Below are 22,280 nucleotides of genomic sequence, written 5' to 3'. Positions count from 1 at the left end.
GAATAATTTGAACCGTGTCTGTAAAAATGAATTTGAAATGTGTCAAAGTTTGAGTATAAAATGATGTTTTAAGCACTTTGTGCTATTTTTATGTATGAAAAGAGCTCTAGAAATAAAATTAGATTGAATTTAACTGCATGAACAGATGAAAAAAATTCTCTTTAAGAACTTCTGGAAACATGAATATTACATTTTTCACATTTGGATAATTTTCAGTTCAAACTACCTTCTAAAAGTTAAATTTTAACATGTAAACCTTCCAAACTGATGATGGGTGTATTAATGTTTATGGACGTGCGTGTCTTTATCTGATAAAACGTGCTAATTAAGACAAAAGTCTCATTTAAAAAATCATGAAATTGATGCAGTGGGCCTTATTCAACATTGTCTTCTTACATTTGTTCTAAGTTGTAGTTATTTTATGAAAACCTGCCATCCTGAACGTGTTCATAGACTGAGAAATTGTTCGTTTCGTTCTTCTTAAATTGGTGAATGCTAATCTTTTATAAATTAAAGCATCAGGACACGATCTACAATATCTGCTCTAAATAAATGCTCTAAAATTCCTCTGTTATTTAATAAATCTGACAAAATCATTATTGTAGTTTTATTGTTGTATTTTAATGACCTGAACAAAATAAATAAATAAATAAATACTGCCTTTGTTCAAACATGTCAGAACTTGAAAGATTTCTCTCCAGTGTTCGTAGACACCACAAAGATTTTCACAGACGAAGCAATCTTCGTAAAAAGTTTGACGGAGGCCTCAAGAACAGATTTGTTTGTAAAATCTTATTTTATTTATCAAAATGCTCTGAGATATAATATAGTCGGAGTTTGGAGATAAACAGGAATAGTTTGGAAATTCTCTCTATTTTAATCAAATGTGTAATACAAAAATATTTTTTTTTTAATAAAATGCTGCTGCTGCCTTCCTGAATCTCAGATTTATAATATACATATATTTTCATATGTATGTTATATATAGTGAACATATTTCTATATATTCACCATGTATACACGATTTCCCTCTGGGATTAATAAAGTATTTTTCATTTAATTTAATTTCATATTCCTAGTAAGTATAAAACAGGGATTTCATCAAACTATCCTAAATGTAAAGTTCATCTTGGTGCGAGGCACCGTTGTCCATGGGCCAACATTATTCCGACTTTCTGTGCAAACATCTATAAAACCACGGGTAAAGAAGCTCCTGCCCATCACGATTATGTTTGCAGGTAAATGTGACCCAACATGAAGAAGTTAAATACTTTCAATGTTTAGAGAAAAACTATTTTCTCTGAGTCTATTTTTGATGAAGGATGCATCCAAAATGCCTCAAACTCAGCAGTTCAGATAGGGGCAGATAGCGTCCGGTAATTTTCCTAATAGCCCCTGTGCATATTAGCACTCACTGAACCATGTAAGCATTACGTCATTAATCGGTCAGGGTGTCTCAGTGGGTTTGTTTTCATAATGGACGTCGAGATGTTTATCCTCGACGTAGAGAATCACAATATTTCATGAGCTTGCGGATCCAGCTGTGTGGACTGCACTCACGGGCGCTCCGCACCTGGCACGCACCCGGTGGAAACCAGGGTGATTTATTCAGGAACTGTAAAAACATATTAGGCAACGATGATGCCTATTTTTTATCAATCGGGGAAGAGTACAACTCACCTTGATGGACTCCAGCAGTCCTCCGTGTGTGTGCCCGTTCTCCGCTCGGCCCTCGTCCTCCAGACCGGAAGTCAATCCGAGCATGCTCTGTGAGCGCCTCTGCAGCTCGTCGTGGAGGCTGTCCAGCAGGGCGGCCCGGGTTCGCTCCTGAACCAGAACACAGACGGTTGAAGATCAGATTAAGAGTTTTAAGTTCAGACAGAGCTGAAGCGGCCCGACAGCAGGACGTAGGTCTGCGCTCAGGTTCAAGCTCTACACATTGAATCATAGATTAGTTTCAGTGCTGCAGCGACACCAGAGTTCAGTCATTAACGGAGGGGGTTTTACCTCCAGACGGGCGAAGCGGTCGCTCTTGTAGCAGGCCAGCTCTGCGTTGATCAGTTTAGTGAGAAGAAACTCTCTGAACTCTGGACCCTGAAGAACAGAAAGAGCTCATTTAACCCGAGTGTCCAGAAAAACTCAGAAGCTCCAGATTACTCCTGTCTGACCTTTTTGAAGATGGCAGGATTTGGGAGGGGCGGGCCAAATGATGGAACATCCTCTCGAGCTGTGACGGACACCTGTCAATCACAACAGTTTCTGGTCAGAAACGGCTTCACAAAGCTTCTTTCCTGTGTTTGTATCAGGACTAAAACATCCACTCAAACAATAAAGTAGTTAAAGTCCTGTTTCCACCACGGCTCTGGGTTGATATGGGACAGCTCGGTGCAGGGCACTTGAAAATGGGACAGTTTAGTATGGGATGGCTTGGTGTGGGACGGCCGGGTACAGGACAGGTCAGGTTGGTATGGGACGGGTCGGTATGGAACGGGTCAGGACAGAATGGTTGGCATTCCCGTTGTTAGCGAAGCACCGCACTGCCCTGGAGGAAACAGTGTTTTCTAAACAGAAGCTTATGTATTCTGAGATCAGCTCCAACCTGCCAGAAGGAGCGTCCACATTTAGTATGACTGTGAAAACCTGGACAGACGTGGTGCAGCGAGGGAAGCCTTACCTTGTAGGAGGTGCTGTCAGAGCAGGGATCCTCCACTTGCACCAGGATGAAGGCGTGGAGGAAGTTGGAGGCGATCATGTCTGGGACGAAGGGCGTGGCCTCTTCTTGAAACACCACTGCCACAATGTCATTTCCTATGTGACGCTTTCTCTGTAGCTGAAGGAGGCAACATAAGTGACATCACCCTGCTGTAATTATGTAATGATGTAGCTAACGATCATGTCGTTAGATGCTGCGTGTGTCACCCTGTTTTTTTTTTGTAACGTCTGTTCATGTTTTTTGTAACACGCTGAGCCACATTTGTGTAACATGTTGATTCACATTTTCTTTAACATGCTGAGTCATGCTGTGTACTGCTGAACATGCTGAGTCATGCTGTCTACCTGCTGAGCATCTCCCTCAGTAAAGGGTAGCTTGGTAGACACGTGGAACATGATCTCCTGCTCTCTGTGGACCGTGTAGACGGACTGAGACCCAGTCTGACCATGAGACACATCCAGACCCCCCCGAAACCTGCTCCGAGGGAACAGAGACCAGTAAGCTGCTATCTGTTCTAACTTTGTCAAAGTAAATAAATAGTCTTCTTGTCTGAAAACTAGAAATACTGAGATGGAAGGCTCAAGCTGTCTCAGATATTTTGATCCACTGATTGATTGTCAGGCACCTGGATTACGTTTTACATGGTGATTTACCTGGTAAGAAGCGAACCAGCTTCGTAGGACAGAAAACCCTGAGTTAACCCCAAAGTAAGACAAACATCCACCTTCGTAGTAGGCCTCAGCTTGGTTGTCATTGTTTTTATGTCTCACCCCTTGAAGTCCTGAAGCTCCACCGTGTCTCCAAGCAGCTGCAGGAACTCCGTGAATGATGGCGTCTCCTCATTGTTTGTGAACAGCTCCTCCTCAGACACCTGTCAGACAGGTAACATCCTCCTCAGACAACCCTGAGAAGTTTTCTGTCCATCAGGACGTCTCAGACGGTCAGTTCCTACCTGTCCAAACCGCTGGTAAACCACGCCAAACTTGAAGGTGTTGTTTACCTCGTGTTCATCGTAGTTCACGATCAGCTGAGACGCCTGGAAACACAGATAAAGACAGAGTCATGGACTCGCTCAGACATGCAGTCGTTCAGCAGGTGAAGTTCTCTGAGCTCACCTTTGGGTAGAGGACGGGGCTGAACCGGAGTCCTGCTGCTTCCTCACACAGCAGCTTCCAGACAAACATCACACAGTAAATAACTCTGATCTCACCATGGAAAGTTTTTATTTGGCTGAATGTCCTCCGTGGTGTTGCTGCTCACCTTGGCCAGCTCAGGAACGCTCGGAATGTCCGGCAGCTCCGTCAGGGATAATCTGTGGTAGACGCTTTTCACCCGACACCTGCAGGACACCAGAGACTGAAACCAGAGTCCTGAAACGGTTTGGTTACTGTTCACTGACAGCAGCTCATGTACAGATGTTAAGGAAAACCTCCAGTTTGTTGTATTTAGTGACATCTAGTGGCCAAGTTTTATATTGCAGCCAACTGAAGAACAAACAGATACTAAAATGTGGTGATTAGGTTTTATTTTAGTGTAGAAAGATGGCGATGCATGATGTTGAACTGTCAGGTCCAGGACTTTTTTTCACTGCTTTAAACACCAAAATGAAAAATGAGTCATGAATATTAAAACACACGTCTATAAACACTAAAAATTTAAACAACTGAGACCACATACAACTCAATTATATCACCTTCAGACCTGATAGAGAGACGAACCACTGCCCATCCTTGCTGGAAAGAAGAAGGCTGAATCCCATTTCTACCTTTTAGCCCTCTCCCTCTGTTTAGTGCGTTCATGTTAGGAGAGGGGCTATTAGGATGAAGGGTAAGGGCTGGGGGTGAGGGCCACGCTACCCTCCAACAAAGACAGCACAGGACTGCACTTCCACCCGGGGGTGGGGATTTCCCAACATACATCAGTAAAGGAATATTCAGCAACAACAAGGATGTAAAAAAAATTTTTTAAATTGTGTTCCACCTTGTGGCCATTTATTGTTCATCAGTCATCATAGGGCTGTTGTCACAATCGCTAATCAATAACGTTCATTAACGTTAGCTAGTTTGCTAATGTTGCTAACGTTCGTCAGCATAGCCCTCCGTGTGTGTTATAACATTTTAACATAACGTCTCCTTTCGTTTTTTTTTAATCTTATTAAAGACAAATGCAAAACTCTACCCCCAACTTAGGAAATAGAAATGATACGACATCTATTTTTGTTTGTTGCCACTCAGTTGTCCCAGACACTCACTGCTTCACCTGACATAGCGACGATGTATAACGGGGAATGCTTTTACTCCTACCCCCTTACCACTGAGACATGGGGTGGGGAAAAGCAAGGGGGTTAGGGGAAGGGATTAAACAAGAGAAAGAGGACCTTTGGTGGACACTGCTTTAAAGCCCAAACTTGATACCCTCATCTGCCACCAGGTAATCTGCCTGTTGGGAACTCTTCCAGAAAATAATTTCTTTGGACCAAAGTTTGTTAAATTCAGGCTCAAACCAAATGATCAACTACAGAAGAATGTTTTTTATTTTTTTTATTATTATTTATTTTTGCTTTTGGAGTAGTTTCCCATTTTCAGACGTGGTTTGTAAACGTGAACTTCAACTACAGATTTTATGAAACAGATGTATGTAGCTGCTTGTAAATGAATCTTTTATATCTTGCTGCATTTGTCATGCTCCGTGGTTCAGAGGCTGTTTTTCCCAGCTGCTCTGAAGGCATCTTCTCTGCACGCTGGCTTGATTGCTTATGTGCTCCACCTGCGCTGAGAGCTTCATATACCTGCCTGTTTCAACCCTTAGCTGTCAGATCGTCTCGGTTTCTCCCTGCACGTATCCAGCCTCTGTTCCCAGTCTGTTTCCCCGTATTACTTGTCTTTCTGCCTGCCCGTCGTCGATCCTGTATTCCCGAACCTGAACTTCTGCCTCTGCCTGCTCCCTTACCGGTAACTCTGCCTTGGTTAATTATCGGATTCTATGGTTTACTGACATCTGGATTGCTCACAGGATTCTGTCTCTAGATCACGGACTTGGTTTTATCGCTCTGACGGAGAAACACGGAAGCGCCCGCTGCTGCTGTTCTCCACTCGGTCTCTCTGAGCTCCGCCAGTTACCTGAGTTACTGTGCATTCTTTTGTCTGTTAAATAAAACTCCATCACTTATCCCTGGGTTTCTGATTATTTATGAGTCCAATCTCCTGGTATGTGACAGCATTAGAAAGGAAAAGTTTAGAATCGTTCCAGAGGAGTCAGCCCCTGCTGGCAGGAGTCTGACTGCAGGTAGTGGTCTGAGGATCGGAGGACATGAAGGTACCTGATGATAACATGGAGGTACTCGTGGTCCCTTTCCTCCTCGTGCCGGACCGACAGCAGCAGGTTTCCCAGACCGCTGGACGAGCAGAAGAAGTTCAGATGTTCCTGAGAGACAAGTAGGAGAGACGTTACAAACAAACACGGAGGACACAACAAACACCAACATGAGGGTGGCCTCCTCACCCTGCCCACAAAGTGCTTCCTGTACGCCCGAGCGGCCTCGTTGATCTCCTCCAGCTGGTACCCATTATCCCCTGGGGGAGTTTTTTCCTCCTCCCTACCTTCCAGTCCTCCTCCATCCTGCGCCTCCTCACCCCTGCTCACTAGAGAGGTGGAAGGAGGCGGAGCCTCAGGATCCTCGATCCAGTAACCCCCGAACTGAGGCAGGATTACCTGAGGGTACGGACCTCCCCTCTCCAGCACCTGAAACACACGGTCATGTTTCCATCACTTGTGAAGACATCATGTAGCTGTAACCAGAAGGATCTTATCTCTACTTCCTTTTCTTTCCACAGAAAAAAGTTTAGAGGACAAATATTCCTTCAATTCGACTGAAATCAATCTGATCAGAGTCCAGTGACTTCATCATCATGTCCAGGTCTAAATAGATGTCTCTTAGCAACATAGTAGTGATGGTGATGTTTTTATGATGAAATGTGATAAATAATGCTGTTATCATGGTGAATTTACCAGATAGAGTCTCTGAATAAAACTACATTTAGTGGCTGGATTGTAAACCTCCTGGACGGGGTAGAAATGTCTGGAAAACTTCCGTAGATCAGCTAAAGGGTAAAATATCCATCACATTTACCCCACAGAGATACACACCACCGCTCCTGGTGGTGGAGGAGATAGACCTCGGGGAGACCTGCTGGAGTTTTAAGGGTTAAAGATGTGAAAGTCTGAAAAAAGCTGAAACATGATGGTAATCTCTGCTGTCAGCTCAACACCAAGACATTTGTCTTCATATCTCATGTCTGGAAATGGATTTCCTGTCCGAATCGGATAAAATGGATGGATCTAACTGATGACAGTCGTCTTTTTGACATCTTTAAACTCCTGAAGCGAGTCTAAACTTCGTGTGTTTCAGCTGTTTGTAAATCTCACCTCCTCGATCCCTGGATAAGGAATGTAGTCGTCCTGAAAAAGACAAACAGGAAATCACAAAAAACATGTAGACAACTGATTTTTAAAAAATAAAACTCATTTTAAAGAGTTTATGTGCTGTGGAGCTAAATGTGTGAAAAATACTGTGGAGAAAAATAAATATTTTCACGTTTTAAATAAAAAGGAAATGGACTGCAAACATATTTAAATGAAAACTACTTCTTCATGCATGATGAAACGTAGTTATCATAGCAGGGGTACGAGTCCTTGTCAGGTCTTTGGAGGAAAACTGGGGCCAGGAGACGAGGATGGCTGAGTCTGGCAACCAGCCTGAAGACCTCATCCTTAGCAGGCATGGTCAAGTAATTAACCTATTAACAAACTTGTTTTTCTAGAGTTTTTTTTAACTGGATTTTATAAAAATAAACCATCTACATGAGCTAACAACCTTCTATCTATATGAGCTGCTAGTTTGGACTTTTCTGCACGGAGCAACCAACGCAGCCACTCAACTGCTTTTCTACAGACACAGTGTAACATGAACCAGGCGGTGGGCCGAGGCCGCTTATCAGCTTTAGTTTTTGAAAATAATGATAATGAGGGAGGACCTGGATTTTAAAGCTTGTTTTATTCTTGATCAGATTTTGTTTATTGGCACTTCTAGCTCTTGCACATTTTTCCACAATCATACTTTAAAGTTCGTTAAATTTACTGGCAAACACCGCAGCTTACTAAGTTAATTGAACCAATGGCATCAAAGCTAAAAATTACATGAAGTTATTCAGCCAATCAGACGTAGATATGCGAAGCCCAGCTGTTGATCTCAAGAATATCCACTGGTGGAAACATGGTGGACTCATCTAAAAACCTTTTTCTTGAGCTACAGAAGCAGCTTTTGTTGGTAAATATTATTGTAAGAAGAAATGAAGAATAAAGAAATGAAGTATTAAAGTTGCTCAAAAATGCTGTCTATGCTATTTATTTGATGCAAAACTTTGGCAAAGTTCATTTTGTGTAAATGCTACGTCTTGTTAACGCATGCTCGATTAATTGATCAGTTAATTACACAAATGTGAAGCCCAAAAGATCTGAATCTATATTTCAGTATCTGCTTTGAAATAACCCAAACTGGTCGAGGTTAAACTTGTGGTCATTTGGCAGCTGGCCAGCGTCAGTCGTTAAGAGCTTAGTGTAAATATAATTAATGTTACCGGTTAGTTTATTTACTGTATATTACTGGTGTTACCATAATGTAAATAGCCACAGAGAGCAATAGAATGGAAGGAAATTCGGTGATAGTGATAGTTATTATATCGAGTCTTTTTACATAATTCTAAGAATGCAATAAGCTTATATAACAAATTAAAGACAAAGTTTGGTTAACAAGTTCAATGTACTTAATATCATTGTGCCTTGATGCCAGTTTCCATTTTTTTCTCCACAGATTCACAGCTGAAGTTCAGGATTCACAAGACATCTACCCTCTCTTTCAGCCTCTTTTTCACTTCTTCTCTGGGCTCGTTTTATGTTGGTGACGTTAGTGAAGTGGCGGTAGCAGTCTCTGGGATGGCCACTGTTGGCTGGAAGTGCAGCAGGTTCCTGAAGTTTAAAGTTAACTTATTTATAAAGGGACAGTTAGCAAAGTAATTTCCATTTTCAGTCTTTAGCAAGTCAAAGCCATCCACAAAACAACTATACAATGTAGCATGACAATGACAAACCTCAGTTTTAGATTAAATTTCTGCACTGCCTCTTCTGCCACAGTTCTCTCTCTGGTACCAAACTCTTTCCACATAAACACAGAAGCAATAAATTTCTTCCGTCCTGTGTCTGTAAAGGGGATTACTGGACTATCTTTAATAAAACGTGCATAAAGCACTCCATTTCTGGGGCGTCTGCTAGCAAACAGTTTGAACAAGAGTCTGTGGCTAGCTCATTTTTGTGATGTCATGCTCATCATTTTGTTAGATTGACAGGTGTGTGTGTGTGTGTGTGTGTTTGGTGGGGGGCAGGGGGGGGATCAGTGGACCTCAAATGTGGGAAATTGGTAATATTATGACCAACCAGAGATACTTTAACTTTTGGAGCAGACTTCAGTGCCCTGTGACAGTTTGAGGACATGTTGGGTACGACAGTAAGGACTGAATTAATACATTTTCACCTTTTAATGACGTTCGATAACAAACTTTCTATAGCGATTCATTTACGTATCAAAGTGATTTGCAAATTTCTTTCAGGAGTGTATAAGTGTGTTTGTAGTGTGATCTTTAACAGGCTGATGGGATCAACAATGAAAGCGCTAGCTTAAAAAACCAAGAAAAAACCCACATTTGTTACTAGCAGGTTACAAGCCACAGGCAAGTTTTGAGGCGTGTCATTGGACAATAACTACAACTACGTCATGCATGTCGGGCCTCGAGCATAGCTGACTGCTCGGTTTGCCGGTACCAGCAACTCTGATAAAGTTGCCGATAAACAAAAGATGTACAAGAGGTGAGAGCGCCAACTGATGAAAAATGAAGATGCCGTTAACAAAAAATTAGGTCCTCCCTTGGAAGGGATCGTCCAAATACACAAAATCTCCCCTTGGCCCACCGCCTAAACGTGGAGGGACATGAGAACGGACAGATGGACAGACATGCCTTCTGTCTCTGAGGGACTGTCTTCATCTCGGCCGCCTCTGGCACCTGCTGGTTGGTGTCAGGAACAGAAAACAGTGTTTAGACTCCAGCATTTCACACTGAAACCACTGATTCATCCTTTTGTCTCTACAGCCAGACATTTGCTCTGGAACTATTTTCTCTGGTGGATCAATCCACATTTGGTGGATTATTATGAGCTGAGGGAAAATAAACAGCAGTATGTATGTTAATAAAGAAAAGTGTTTTTTTTAATAAGAATAATTTCACATTAATATACAGTAAAAAAAAATAGACATTGGCAGTTGTTTTCTGGGAAGTTTAACTCACACCAGGAGTTTTTAGGACCCATAAATCTGACATAAAGTTAAGAAAAACTGTGCCGCACCATGTAGAAATGTGAGAAAAGTGGTGCATAAATAGTGCAAATAGAACACCATGAACACAAAAGCAACTAAGACTAAAATTCATTTCTGTTAAACGGATCTGGGACAAATTCTGCTTTCAGAGGAGAATTTACACAAAAACATCAGCATGTATATTCTGTGGTATTTGTACAGCAGAACATGTAATGAGTGGATGTCCAACAGGTGCAGGTTAAAGTCTTACCTCCATTTTGTCCATCATGTCAAAGAAGTGAGCCGACTGCAAACAGACGAGTGTGAGTGTTTCTTTATAGCAGAGAATAGAAGCAGTTTGACCCATAAAAAACAATGAACTGACTGGAATTACACTTAAATTCTACATATTGCTGCTGCTGTGGCCCAGATCCGGCTCAGATAGGTCCCAGATCCGGCCCAGACAGGACCCAGATCCGGCTCAGATTAGGCTCAGATCTGGTTCCGAGAGGGCTCATATCTGGCCCTCCATCATCACCATCCAGGCGCCAACTGCTTCTCTTCAAGTTAAGACTTAATGAAAATTATGCATTTTATACCTTCTTATAAACTTTGCTTTAATTTATTTGTGAAATTATTCTAAAATTTTATCTCTGCTCTGCATGACCCCAAAAACTGAGTCAAAGCTGGAAATTTTACAACTCAAGGGTATAAAAAATGAATATACAGCATAAAATAGACCTTGTACTTTATTAATGAGGATGTGCTTTCCACCAGAGGAATTTAATTTCATTTACTCTGTTTACGTGATCAGTGATTCATTTTACTCCAATTGCTTACTTACTTACTCAAATTATTGAAATCAAACCAATTCTTTTAGTTTATTTATTTCCTCTGTGATCGTCTCTAGAAGCTGCTGCACCTGATGGAAAAATCACCTGTCTCACCTGTAAATGACACAAATATATTCAGTATTTTAATTAAATAAATGAATTTATATAATTAACACTTTCGGATCTAAGACTGGTCTTTGTAACATTCTCCAGTCTTGACCCGTGTTTAAGATGGGGGAGAACTTTTGTTTTCTATTTCTGACTTAATAGATGTGACTGCAGTTTGTATGATGAGGTGGTCACGATTACTACACACATGTGGAAATATACACGTATGTACGTTTAAAATAACTTCTAGATGTGGAATAGCTCGTCTGACCATCATGTAAAATACTGGATTTTTCTCCAGATACTTGGAATCAAACGTTTGCTGGTTTTATAGATCTATGCTGGTCTAGAAGCTGGAAATATGTAAAATATATAAAATATCTAAATAAACCTATATAACATGTTTATATAGATGAAAAAATAAAATAGAAATATAATGTATATAACAAGATCTATTTAACATATATGAATAAATAAAATGTGAAAATATATAAAATTGTATAAATGATTTTTAAATAAAAAATGTAAAATTTTATAAAAGCTTACACATTTTTTATAAAATATAAATGTTCATTATATTATTTGTTTTAATTTAAAATATATAAAATATCACATACAATAAAAATATTTTTAAAATTAAATAAAATGATGTAAATATGTAACTAAGACAAATAATTAATGTTTAAATATTAAAATAAAAATAGTTAATGATAATATCATTATATTGCTATGAATGCTAATTAATCATTTTAATAATTAATTGAAATTAGTAATATTTTTAAAAGGATAAATAAAAGTAAACATCCTGTTAATGTACTTGTAAATTATTTATTTATTAGTTACTATGCTGTAATCATACTGCTCCGGTCCAGTTGGAGACCAGATTGTTCTGGGTTTAACCTGGTCCTGACCTACAGATCTGGGCCACAAGCACAAAGACAGCACTGCATGTGGGCCAATAAGAGGCCAAAGTAGGCCGAACTGGGCCAAATCTGGACCATACTTTCTAATCAGTTACCTTCATGGTGGGGGGTGCAGTACGGGGGGGAGAGGGGGGGCAGTCAGCATTGGGAACAGTGGAGATGGTCAGGAGGTCCTGTTTGCTGCAACACAGGAGGAGATCATCAGTAACACTGATCAGTCAGAGCGATTTATCACAGTTTCACTTTCTAACGTCCACATTTAAAAGCTGCGCCTCTTCATCATCACCTGCACTAATCCGTGTGATCACACACACCTGCTGCCCTGTAAACATGTGTGTGTGTGTGTGTGTGTGTGCGTGTGTGTGCGTGTGTGAGCGTGACCTATCATCATTATGTTTGTCACACGTGTGTCAACAAAGATGAAGCTCTCATATGTCAGCAGGTGAGGAAGACTTCCCACATCCAGCAGCCGGCGAGGAAGACTCGACACATCCACTCATCACCAACTAGCCAGAGGTTCATTTTCTCAACCCTCTCTCATCGTTGCCATGGCTTCATCCACTAACAGTACAGCGACCTGGATTTGTCACCAGCCAATCACCTCGCAGCTTACTGTCAGAGGAGTCATAGCTTATACTCAAAGAACCAAATATTGATGAATCATCATGATATGATCTGAATATGATTTAAAAAATTAACTGCTGACTCACAGTGAAACAACGTCAGTACTGATGGGTCATTGTTCAATATCGATAATTAACAAACAGATATTGATTAGTCATTCTGTACTCAGATGTTGACCCAAATTTGAATATTGTTGAGTCAAATTTGACTAACTGCTGATTCATACTGAAAAAACAGTCATTGATGAATATTGATAAGTTTTACAGCTTCTCCATCACTGCAGAGAGATGCTTCTGAAAAACAAATATGATGAAACCTGCTGACTCAGCACTTTCAGATGAACCATGACTTAGGATAAAAAGGTAAAGTTTTTGTTAGGTTTCAATCCGTTACATAACTGGTAACGGTCACTTTGACTCAACTCTAAAAAGTCCTGTTTGGTTTAAATACAGTTCACCGTTCATCGTTAGCATCTGCATCTCCATTTTTGCTGTTTTTTTTATTTGTTCCGTGGTGCAAAATTGTAAATGATATATTTTAAAAAATGATAATTGAAATATTGCTGAATCAGATTTGATGCTTTTGGCTATCGATGACCCGTCACTGGTTATTTGTACAGAAATGCAATTGAAATGGTGCAGAGTCATGCTGCGACAACAGTGACCGGTGTGCTGGTTTCTCAACCAGTCATCTATACCGAACCATGGGTGCCAGTGGGGGAGCAGTGCCGCTAAGCTGATGCTCCTCCCACAGCGCCTCTGATGCCTGCAGGAAGATGAAGCATCAGGAGATCGGAGAATATTTATCAGATTTCCAGCTGAGGGTGTTACCTCCTAATCTGAGTCCCATCAGATGCAGTCATGACTGAGCACCTTGCCAACGAGGAGCTTTTTAACCACCTCAGCGACCTCAGCCCCAGAGATAGGAGAGCCAGAAAGACTTTCAACTCCCATCTCTGGCAGAGCCTCAACCATGTCTCGGGCGAGGCGGGGTACATTGAGTCCGAATGGGCTGTGTTCTGTGCGTCTGTTGTCGAGGCAGCCAGCCGCAGCTGTGGCCATAAGGCCGTCGGTGCCTGTCATGGTGGTAACCCCCGAACTCGTTGGTGGACACCGGCAGTAAGGGATGCCATCAAGCTGCAGAAGGAGTCCTATTTTGGCCTGTGGGACTCCAGAGGCAGCTGATGGGTATCGGCAGGCTAAGCAGAGCGCAGCTTCGGCGGTCGCTAAGGCAAAAACTCGGGTATAGGAGGAGTTTGTAGAGGCCATGGAGAAAGACTTCCGGACGGCTTTGAAGAGATTCTGGTCCACCATCCAGCGGCTCAGGAGGGGAAAGCAGTGCTCCGTCAAAACTGTGTACAGTGGGGATGGGGGGCTGCTGACCTCGACTCGGGATGTTGTGAGGCAGTGGAGGGAATACTAAGAAGACCTTCTCAATCCCACCAACACGTCTTCTGATGAGGAAGCAGAGTCTGCTCCTGATCAACTCTCCTAACTCCTAAATATTTAGTCAAACACTGTCCACCTTTCAAAAATGACACAATCTGCATGTTTGTTTAACCAGAAAGAAAATATTAATCTATTATCATGTTATCATGTGGCTTCTTGTAGTCGTGAGACCAAATTGGAGGTCGCATAGGGCAAACGGACATACCTGTTTATGTACATAAACAGGTATGTCCGTTTCAAACATCACTCCTCTCATACTTTCATACATCCTCTATGTTAACATGGCTGTTAGCCAACACATCCACCAGAGGGCAGTGCAGAGTTCACCTCTGAGTTCTGACATCAACAGATGAGAATGTTTATTTTCAGAAAGAGACATTTAAAGTTGGAGGCAGTCTGAAAGGACTTAAATATGTCACAGTTTCTTCTGCTTCTTTGTTCCTTTCTCTGGTTGCCCAGCTTTACGGCTCAGGACTGCCCCCCATGGTTTCCTGTGGTAGTACTTGTTTGCTCCTTTAGGCTACGCATATGCACAGGTCCCGAAAGCAGACCAAACTAGAAACAGAGAGCACAGACTTCCACCAAGCCGTTATCAATTGTATGTTTTGTGTTAATTAAAAAATCCTAGGCAGTAAAGCGGATCACCCCCAAAATCCAATCATTTGTTCCTTTATTCCATTTCTGAGATTTTCTAAAAAGTTAATCAAAATCCACTTTTTGAGACAGACAGACATCACTGAAAACATGACCTCCACCTCTGTATAAAGAGCCTTTAGAGAAAAGGTAAGAAGCTCAGTCATCAGGAGGAGATCATAGCAGAACCGCTGCTCCTTCACATCCAGAGCAGGCCGATTAGATGGATGGATGATGGATGGATGGATGGATGGATGGATGGATGTATGGATGGATGGATGATGAATGGATGGATGAATGGATGATGGATGGGTTGATGGGTGGATGGATGGATGTATGGATGGATGGATGATGGATGGATGGATGATGGATGGATGGATGGATGATGGATGGGTTGATGGGTGGATGGATGGATGGATGGATGGATGATGAATGGATGAATGGATGGATGTATGATGGATAGATGATGGATGGATGATGGATGGATGTATGATGGATGGATGATGGATGGATGGTGGATGGATGGATGGATGGATGGATGGATGGATGGATGGATGGAGGTTTCTTCAAGGTTCTAGAATTTGCTGTTTCAGTCTTTTAAAACTGAAAAGTTTGAATGAACTTACCAACCAGAACTGATCAAATTTTGTTTTAAATTTAAATTAAAATCATTAAGTTAAAGAAATTAAAAATTAAGGCTGCATTTCACATCTTTGTGAAGCTTCAACATTAAAGAAAAAAGAACAAGAGAGAATAATAATTTTCTTTAGTACAAAGAAAAAAGTTCTTTATTTCTGACTTTCTGTCCTCGTCCTCTTTTTCTGCTGTCTTTCATGAATCCAAATTAATTTAACTGAAGTGACATTTCCAAAGAAGAAAAGATGAAAGTGGAGCAGCTGGAGGGCCGGTGGCGGTGCAGAGAGCCTGATGACCTCATCTCAGCCATGTGTTAACACAAAGAGAGGGATGCTGCATGACAATTCAGTCAGAGTAAAACCGCAGGGACAACAGTCCTGATTTTATTTCCCATAGTTTCAATCTGTCAAAGTTTCACAGTTAAAATGAAACCAGAACCTCCAGATCCGACAGGTCAGGAGGCTGACAGCTTCAACACCGCGGCAGCTTAAACAGGCAACAACAGAAAAACTCAGAAAGTCCAAACAGAGAAGCTCTTCACTAGGGCTGGGTAATATATCGAGATTTTCAAATATATCGAGATTTTCAAATATATCAAGATTTTATCAGACGCGATATAGATTGAAGGAATATCATTTATGTTGAGATAGCTTGTTTAGAGTTTAAAGCATCTTTTCTTTAGCATTTGGCACAGCTGTATTTTTGTTATGGCCATTGAAAACTATTTTTCATTCATTTTGTTTTAGGAGCATTTAATTTAATATAAAGCTTCTTTTATTTCAGTCAACTGTTTTAATCCATAAGAGCCCGAGAAATATGTGTTACATACATTTTCTGAGACATTTTGCTTCAATTAATGGTAAAAACTTTGCTCAAAATCCTGTTGAACACAATCTGATACTCGTCTTCTGTCCCCTAATAGATACCCAGAAGCAGAAAACCACATTAGAATATTTTTAATGTATCACATGTTAATAAATGGTAGATTACTTGGACTTTCTTACCATTTTTTCATGGGTCAGGCCTTAATGGGTTAATGCACGGGATCCTGAATAAAAGTGTATTTTCACTGAAGGCTGTAAATTAGCGCTGTCTCTTTGGTTACTTGAAAAAGAAAAAAATATTAAGATATATATCGTATATCGAGATTCAGGTAAAAAATATTGAGATATTAAATTTGGTTCATATCGCCCAGGCCTATTCTGCAAACATCTCAGAGGATGCAAGGACAGTAAAAAATGACAGACTGACTCAGATGTGTTGGTTTGTTCCATCTTTATTCAAACAATAACAAGCTGTTATCAGGTTAAAAGGACCTCTAGTGGCTGTGAGAGGAACTGCACATGAAACCTTGAAACGATAACGTATTTTAGCCCGAACAAGATCAGTTTACTACCCAAGAATTTATTGGTTTTCTAAAGGTACTTATATTTCTATCCTGCTGGCTGTAGGGGTGGGCCTTAGAGGACACCATTCTGTTACACTTGGACTCCGGGGAGACAAGGGGACGTTTAACAGATTTATTGACAGAATGGAATATTGCAGATACACATACAATAACCAACCGGGACGTGAGGAATCTGGAGACAGAACGGGAGTGAGTCCTTGAGGTGTGTGGTTTAAGGTCCGACAATGAGAGACTGAACTGGTGGGGTATATAAAGGACTGGGGAACAAAGGAAGACAGGTGTGGCAGGTTGACTAGATTACTGATGAGGATCTGGAACTGGTGTGGAGGATCAGGGAAGTGAGGAGTGAATGGAGGAGTGGCAGGACAGGGGAGTGCTGGAGTGACAGGACAGATTGTAACACATAGCTCTTGTATTTAAGGTTGTGAACTTATATGACTGTTTTATTAATAACAGATGTTCAATGATGTGGGTTAATGAGTTTATTCAGTGGATTTTAACATGTAGAACTATGAACACATGTCTAGATTTAGTTAATTTCACATTAATTCTGCATCTTTGTCAGCTGTGCAGTGATGCTCTCCATATATTGGTCTCTGATGACTGATGACTGATAAAAGTTTTAAACTGTGGCAGAAACTCCGACCCTGTTCATACGTACATGAATACTTTCACAAACACAGATTTTTCTAAATAAATTACCAGAATAAATAAATAACACCATAAAAATCTGGTCACCATAGGGAAAACCTAAGATAGAAGAACGAAGAAGGAATCAAACTTGATTAAATATAAACAAACAATAAAGAAATAGTTGCCTCCAGTTAGAGATTATAACGTGCTTACAGTCTTGTTTAAAAAGGAGACAGCTGCAGGAACAACAATAAAAGGTAGGGAATGAAAGACAGAAAATATGATAAAAAAAAAGAAAATAAGATATTTAGCATAAAAATTTAAAACAGATTAAATAAATAATTACAACTTTAATAATGATTTTACCTGTACACAGTACAGAGAGGATGTGCCTGAGAGGACATATAAGAATAAACTGTATAACATCCTAAGTGGAAAACAAGTAGAAAACAAGTAGAAAACAAGTAGAAAACAAGTGGAAACAGCGAAACGGTGAAATGAATACTGGGGTGAGGTGGAGTGCATTGTGCAAGAATCCGGTTGTTACTCAGTTATTTATTTATTTGTCTGCAGACAGCAGGATTTTTCTTTATTGTCCAGTCTGACAGCAGCAGGCAGGAAGGACCTGCAGCACCTGGAGGAGCTGCCAGTGCTCCCAGTGCTGCACCTGGTGGGACAGGGTGTTAGAGGGATGACAGCTTTGCCTTCATCCTCCGAGTTCCCACCACCACCATCAAGTAGCTGGCCGCAGATGTTATCAGGTTCAAGACGTTTGCTAACTTTTCAACACTGTCTGTTCCACAGGGAAATGCTGACGATCAACTCGGTTCCCGGATCCCTTCAATAAAATCCAACAAGTTAAAGCGACTATAAAAACAGAGCATTGGCAAATCAGTCTGATATGAAGCCAGTTAGAGTCACTCTGGACCTGTTTATTTTGCTCTGGAAATACTGGTCATACTGGTCCAGGCCAAGACTATATAAGGCCGTTTTGTTCTCCAAGGAAGCTTTACAATTCTGCTTGGCCTTTAGGACGAACACTTTAAGTTCTTTGTTAGCTGTGTGAGCATCTGATGCTTCTCCTTGTTGAAGTGCTAATCTTTTCCTCTTTACTGCAGCTTTCAGAGATTTGTCGACCCATGGCTGGTTGTTGGGGTAAATTCTAAACCTCTTGGTGGGCATTAGCATGTTCCTGCAGAAGGCTGCATATGAACAAACGACATCTGTCTGTTCATCCAACTTCATGCACGAGGGAGATATACGGTTAGTATCTGACTGTACTGAAGAAAGAAGTCTGTCAGTAAACATAAAGAAAGAGAAACTTCATTTTCTTCTACTTATGGATGCACAGATACAACATTTTTTCAAACCGAGTACAAGTACTTTTGAATACTTGCTAATACAGAGTACCGATTTGAACACTAACAAACTAGTAACATGACAGTTGACTGGTAAGGAGTGTGGACCAGAATGTCAGACAGACGACTGACAGGTTAATGTGTGGAACACCCGATGAGTCGTCCTGCTGCATCCTCTGCTTGTAAGGCTGGAAACTGTCTTCATAGGTAAGGAGGATTAAATGGTTTTTAGTGGATTTATCAGTTTATCAGTGTCACAAAGCATCTCCACGCCCCAAATCTGCTTTTCATGCCGAGATGATGCCAAATTCTGATTCATGAACTGAGTTGTGTAGTGTCAGAACACTTTTATCAATACTGATTATGAGTACACGCACATCATGTAGTCGGTGATGTGCACGAACAAGTTGAAAAGAGCACAAAGTTTTCTGTGAACTGAACCAAACACATTTGCAAATAAAGAACTTGAACTGGTTCAGATCATATGAGTCTCTGCCTACATTTCTCTGGAGCTACAACTTTACACTACATTTCCCACAATGCACTGCACGCAATAACATAACAATGCATAACAAAAGCAAAGCCCCGCAAGAAGCTGCATGCTGCGTGCACACCAGGTGCCTCGTCTGCGCGGGATTATTTACGGGAATATCCTGTTTGAAACTATCATTTCTGAGTGAATTATGCCCGCCTGCACTTAAAAAACAAGTCAGAACGTCAGCTTCTTCAGCTTTTAATTAGGTTACAAGAAGCATTACAGCCGAAGCATCTGTCCAGTGTGAGAAGATATCTGTAATATTTATACACTTTCACAATTAAGCTAGAAATAGCTGTTTGACTTGCTACACTGAACAGGTTGTTTGTGTCCTCTGTTCCACATGCAGATCTATGTATGTTATAGAATTTAAGGTCTAGTATGAATGATTTCATTGCAAGACTCAACACTTTCATTTCTTTTCTTCACAGCTCCAGACTTTCACTCTCACTTCTAACCTAAAAAAATACATGAACTGAACTTTGAACTAGTAAAAATCCAAATGGTGACTCTTCATTTTTACCTGGGAGAACTGAACTTATGACTATTTCACAAGAAGCATGAACTTGCACAACACAGGGTGTAGTATGTAGGTGCATCCCTCGTTCTCTGGGCCTTTTTACCATTTTCCAACCAAAGCTTAATTTCAGATTCCTACAACTTAATATGATGATGAAATCATAACCAGCTCAGAAAATAAATATTTTGTGTTTTCTTTGCACAAATGAAACATTTATCAGACTCAGAGGGTAAAAACGTGTTAAAGAAATGTGAGCTGACGAGGACGACAGTTTTCTGACCTCAGTGGTTAATTTTTACTCTAACTAGACCACAGCCTTCACCGAGTCCTGCGGGAGCAAACAGAAAGGTCACAACCCGACGAGAAGAGAGCAGAGAGGAGATAGAAAACCTGCTGAGAGAGAAAAGGTCACTCTGTGTTTATTAACGTTATTTATTACATAACACCACAAAAAGTGTCAGTCTTTTAAAACACGTGAACATGTTAAACAACTTTTCAAATGTGACCAAGACACCCCGATGATGTAGTCGGAGAATGAATAAACCCTGCATGCAAAGTGGGTTTGCCTGTAGAAAACACTTCACGTACAAGATAATTCAAAGTTCTTCACGTAAAACATGAAAAGTCTTCCAGCAGGATGCAGCGTAGGCTTTACAAAAACAGAAGAGTGTCCATCACCCGGTCCGGTCCAGCAGGGGTGACCATAAATCTCCCCAGCTGGGTTTCTACTGTTTCATCTACACATTTACTGTTTCTGTTCCAGATCTGAATGATGTGAACAGAACAGTTCTTGATGTAAAACCATATTAGTACACGGTTGTCACCGTCAGTCTGAAACTGAGTGAATCCTTCCACATCACCACTTCAGAGATTTAGTTAGCTTCACCGCAGCTCAGTGGAAAAATTTAAACCTCCAACATGCACATTTAGGAGGAGCTAGCATTTCCACTGTGTTCCAGGTGAATTTACGCTGACACAGTAACACATATGTTGATGTCTCAGCTTTCTGTAGAGACCAGGATTCTACAAACAACCCTGGTAGATGAACTTCATTTATTTTGGGTTTGTATTTCAGACAGGAAGTAGCATAAACTGACATTGTCAAAAAGAGGTTGAGGTGGAATACATTCGTGGAAAGTCTGAATAAATCAACAAGGCCACAGCTTTGTTGTTGTTTGTTTTATTTCTGCTCTGACAAACATTTCCCTGGTGCAGCTATGTTTAGAAATCTTATCTTAACCTGGAAAAACGTGTTGCGTGTTCCTGCAGCGACGGCTTCTAATCAGTAGTTGTTGGAAGCTCTCAGCTGTTTCTTTATCTGCTCTGACAGCTGCGTGTCACATCACATCATTTCCAACACACGCTAACACACGCTAACACATGCTAACACACACTAACACAACCTAACCTAACACATGCTAACACACACGTTCCAATACAACACATTGATACTCCTGCAGGCCGTCCCTGCATTATAACGCGGCTCGAAACTCTATCATCACTAACCACCAGATTCCATCCATCCATCCATCCATCCATCCATCCATCCATCCATCCAACCATCCATCCATCCATCATCTATCCATCCATCCATCCATCCAACCATCCATCCAACCATCCATCCATCCATCCATCCATCCATCCATCCATCCATCCATCCATCCAACCATCCATCCATCCATCATCTATCCATCCATCCATCCATCCAACCATCCATCCATCCATCCATCCATCCATCCATCCAACCATCCATCCATCCATCCATCCATCCATCATCCATCCATCCATCCATCCATCCAACCATCCATCCATCCATCCATCCATCCAACCATCCATCCATCCATCCATCCATCCATCCATCCATCCAACCATCCATCCATCCATCATCTATCCATCCATCCATCCATCCAACCATCCATCCAACCATCCATCTATCCATCCATCCATCCATCCATCCATCCATCCATCCATCCATCCATCCATCCAACCATCCATCCATCCATCATCTATCCATCCATCCATCCATCCAACCATCCATCCAACCATCCATCTATCCATCCATCCATCCATCCATCCATCCATCCATCCATCCATCCATCCAACCATCCATCCATCCATCCATCCATCCATCCAACCATCCATCCATCCATCATCTATCCATCCATCCATCCATCCATCCAACCATCCATCCATCCATCCATCCATCCATCCATCCATCCAACCATCCATCCATCCATCCATCCATCATCCATCCATCCATCCATCCATCCAACCATCCATCCATCCATCCATCCATCCATCCAACCATCCATCCATCCATCCATCCATCCATCTATCCATCATCTATCCATCCATTCATCCATCCATCCATCTATCCAACCATCCATCCATCCATCCATCCATCCATCCATCCATCCATCCATCCATCCATCCACTGTCATGATCATCGGCTGTGTGTCAGGATCATGTATGTCGTTTTTTAGTTATGGTTTTGGGTTATAGTTCT

General features: G+C 41.2%; 1 protein-coding gene across 6 annotated transcripts in view; it reads right to left on the bottom strand.

The window, feature by feature from the left end:
- Positions 1 to 22,280, bottom strand: part of LOC121654458 (rap1 GTPase-activating protein 2-like) — a 61,475-nt gene that overhangs the window by 6,751 nt on the left and 32,444 nt on the right. For 4 of the 6 annotated variants that reach the window (XM_042008612.1, XM_042008616.1, XM_042008613.1 and 1 more), the window contains 15 exons: positions 12,075 to 12,159; positions 10,387 to 10,422; positions 9,781 to 9,828; positions 7,139 to 7,171; positions 6,215 to 6,454; positions 6,033 to 6,136; positions 3,974 to 4,052; positions 3,829 to 3,882; positions 3,666 to 3,749; positions 3,484 to 3,584; positions 3,058 to 3,187; positions 2,675 to 2,830; positions 2,169 to 2,240; positions 2,008 to 2,094; positions 1,681 to 1,827 (listed from right to left, as the gene is read on the bottom strand). In XM_042008612.1, the coding sequence (XP_041864546.1) occupies positions 1,681 to 1,827; positions 2,008 to 2,094; positions 2,169 to 2,240; positions 2,675 to 2,830; positions 3,058 to 3,187; positions 3,484 to 3,584; positions 3,666 to 3,749; positions 3,829 to 3,882; positions 3,974 to 4,052; positions 6,033 to 6,136; positions 6,215 to 6,454; positions 7,139 to 7,171; positions 9,781 to 9,828; positions 10,387 to 10,422; positions 12,075 to 12,159 (1,456 nt within the window). The remainder of the gene's footprint in view (positions 1 to 1,680; positions 1,828 to 2,007; positions 2,095 to 2,168; positions 2,241 to 2,674; positions 2,831 to 3,057; positions 3,188 to 3,483; positions 3,585 to 3,665; positions 3,750 to 3,828; positions 3,883 to 3,973; positions 4,053 to 6,032; positions 6,137 to 6,214; positions 6,455 to 7,138; positions 7,172 to 9,780; positions 9,829 to 10,386; positions 10,423 to 12,074; positions 12,160 to 22,280) is intronic. The other 2 variants (XM_042008614.1, XM_042008615.1) reach the window with 2 other exon arrangements.

The sequence above is a fragment of the Melanotaenia boesemani genome, chromosome 15, assembly GCF_017639745.1.
Source record: "Melanotaenia boesemani isolate fMelBoe1 chromosome 15, fMelBoe1.pri, whole genome shotgun sequence".
Classification (NCBI taxonomy): domain Eukaryota; kingdom Metazoa; phylum Chordata; class Actinopteri; order Atheriniformes; family Melanotaeniidae; genus Melanotaenia; species Melanotaenia boesemani.
Note: the sequence above shows the minus strand (reverse complement) of the source record. Positions and strands in the feature narration are given on the sequence as shown.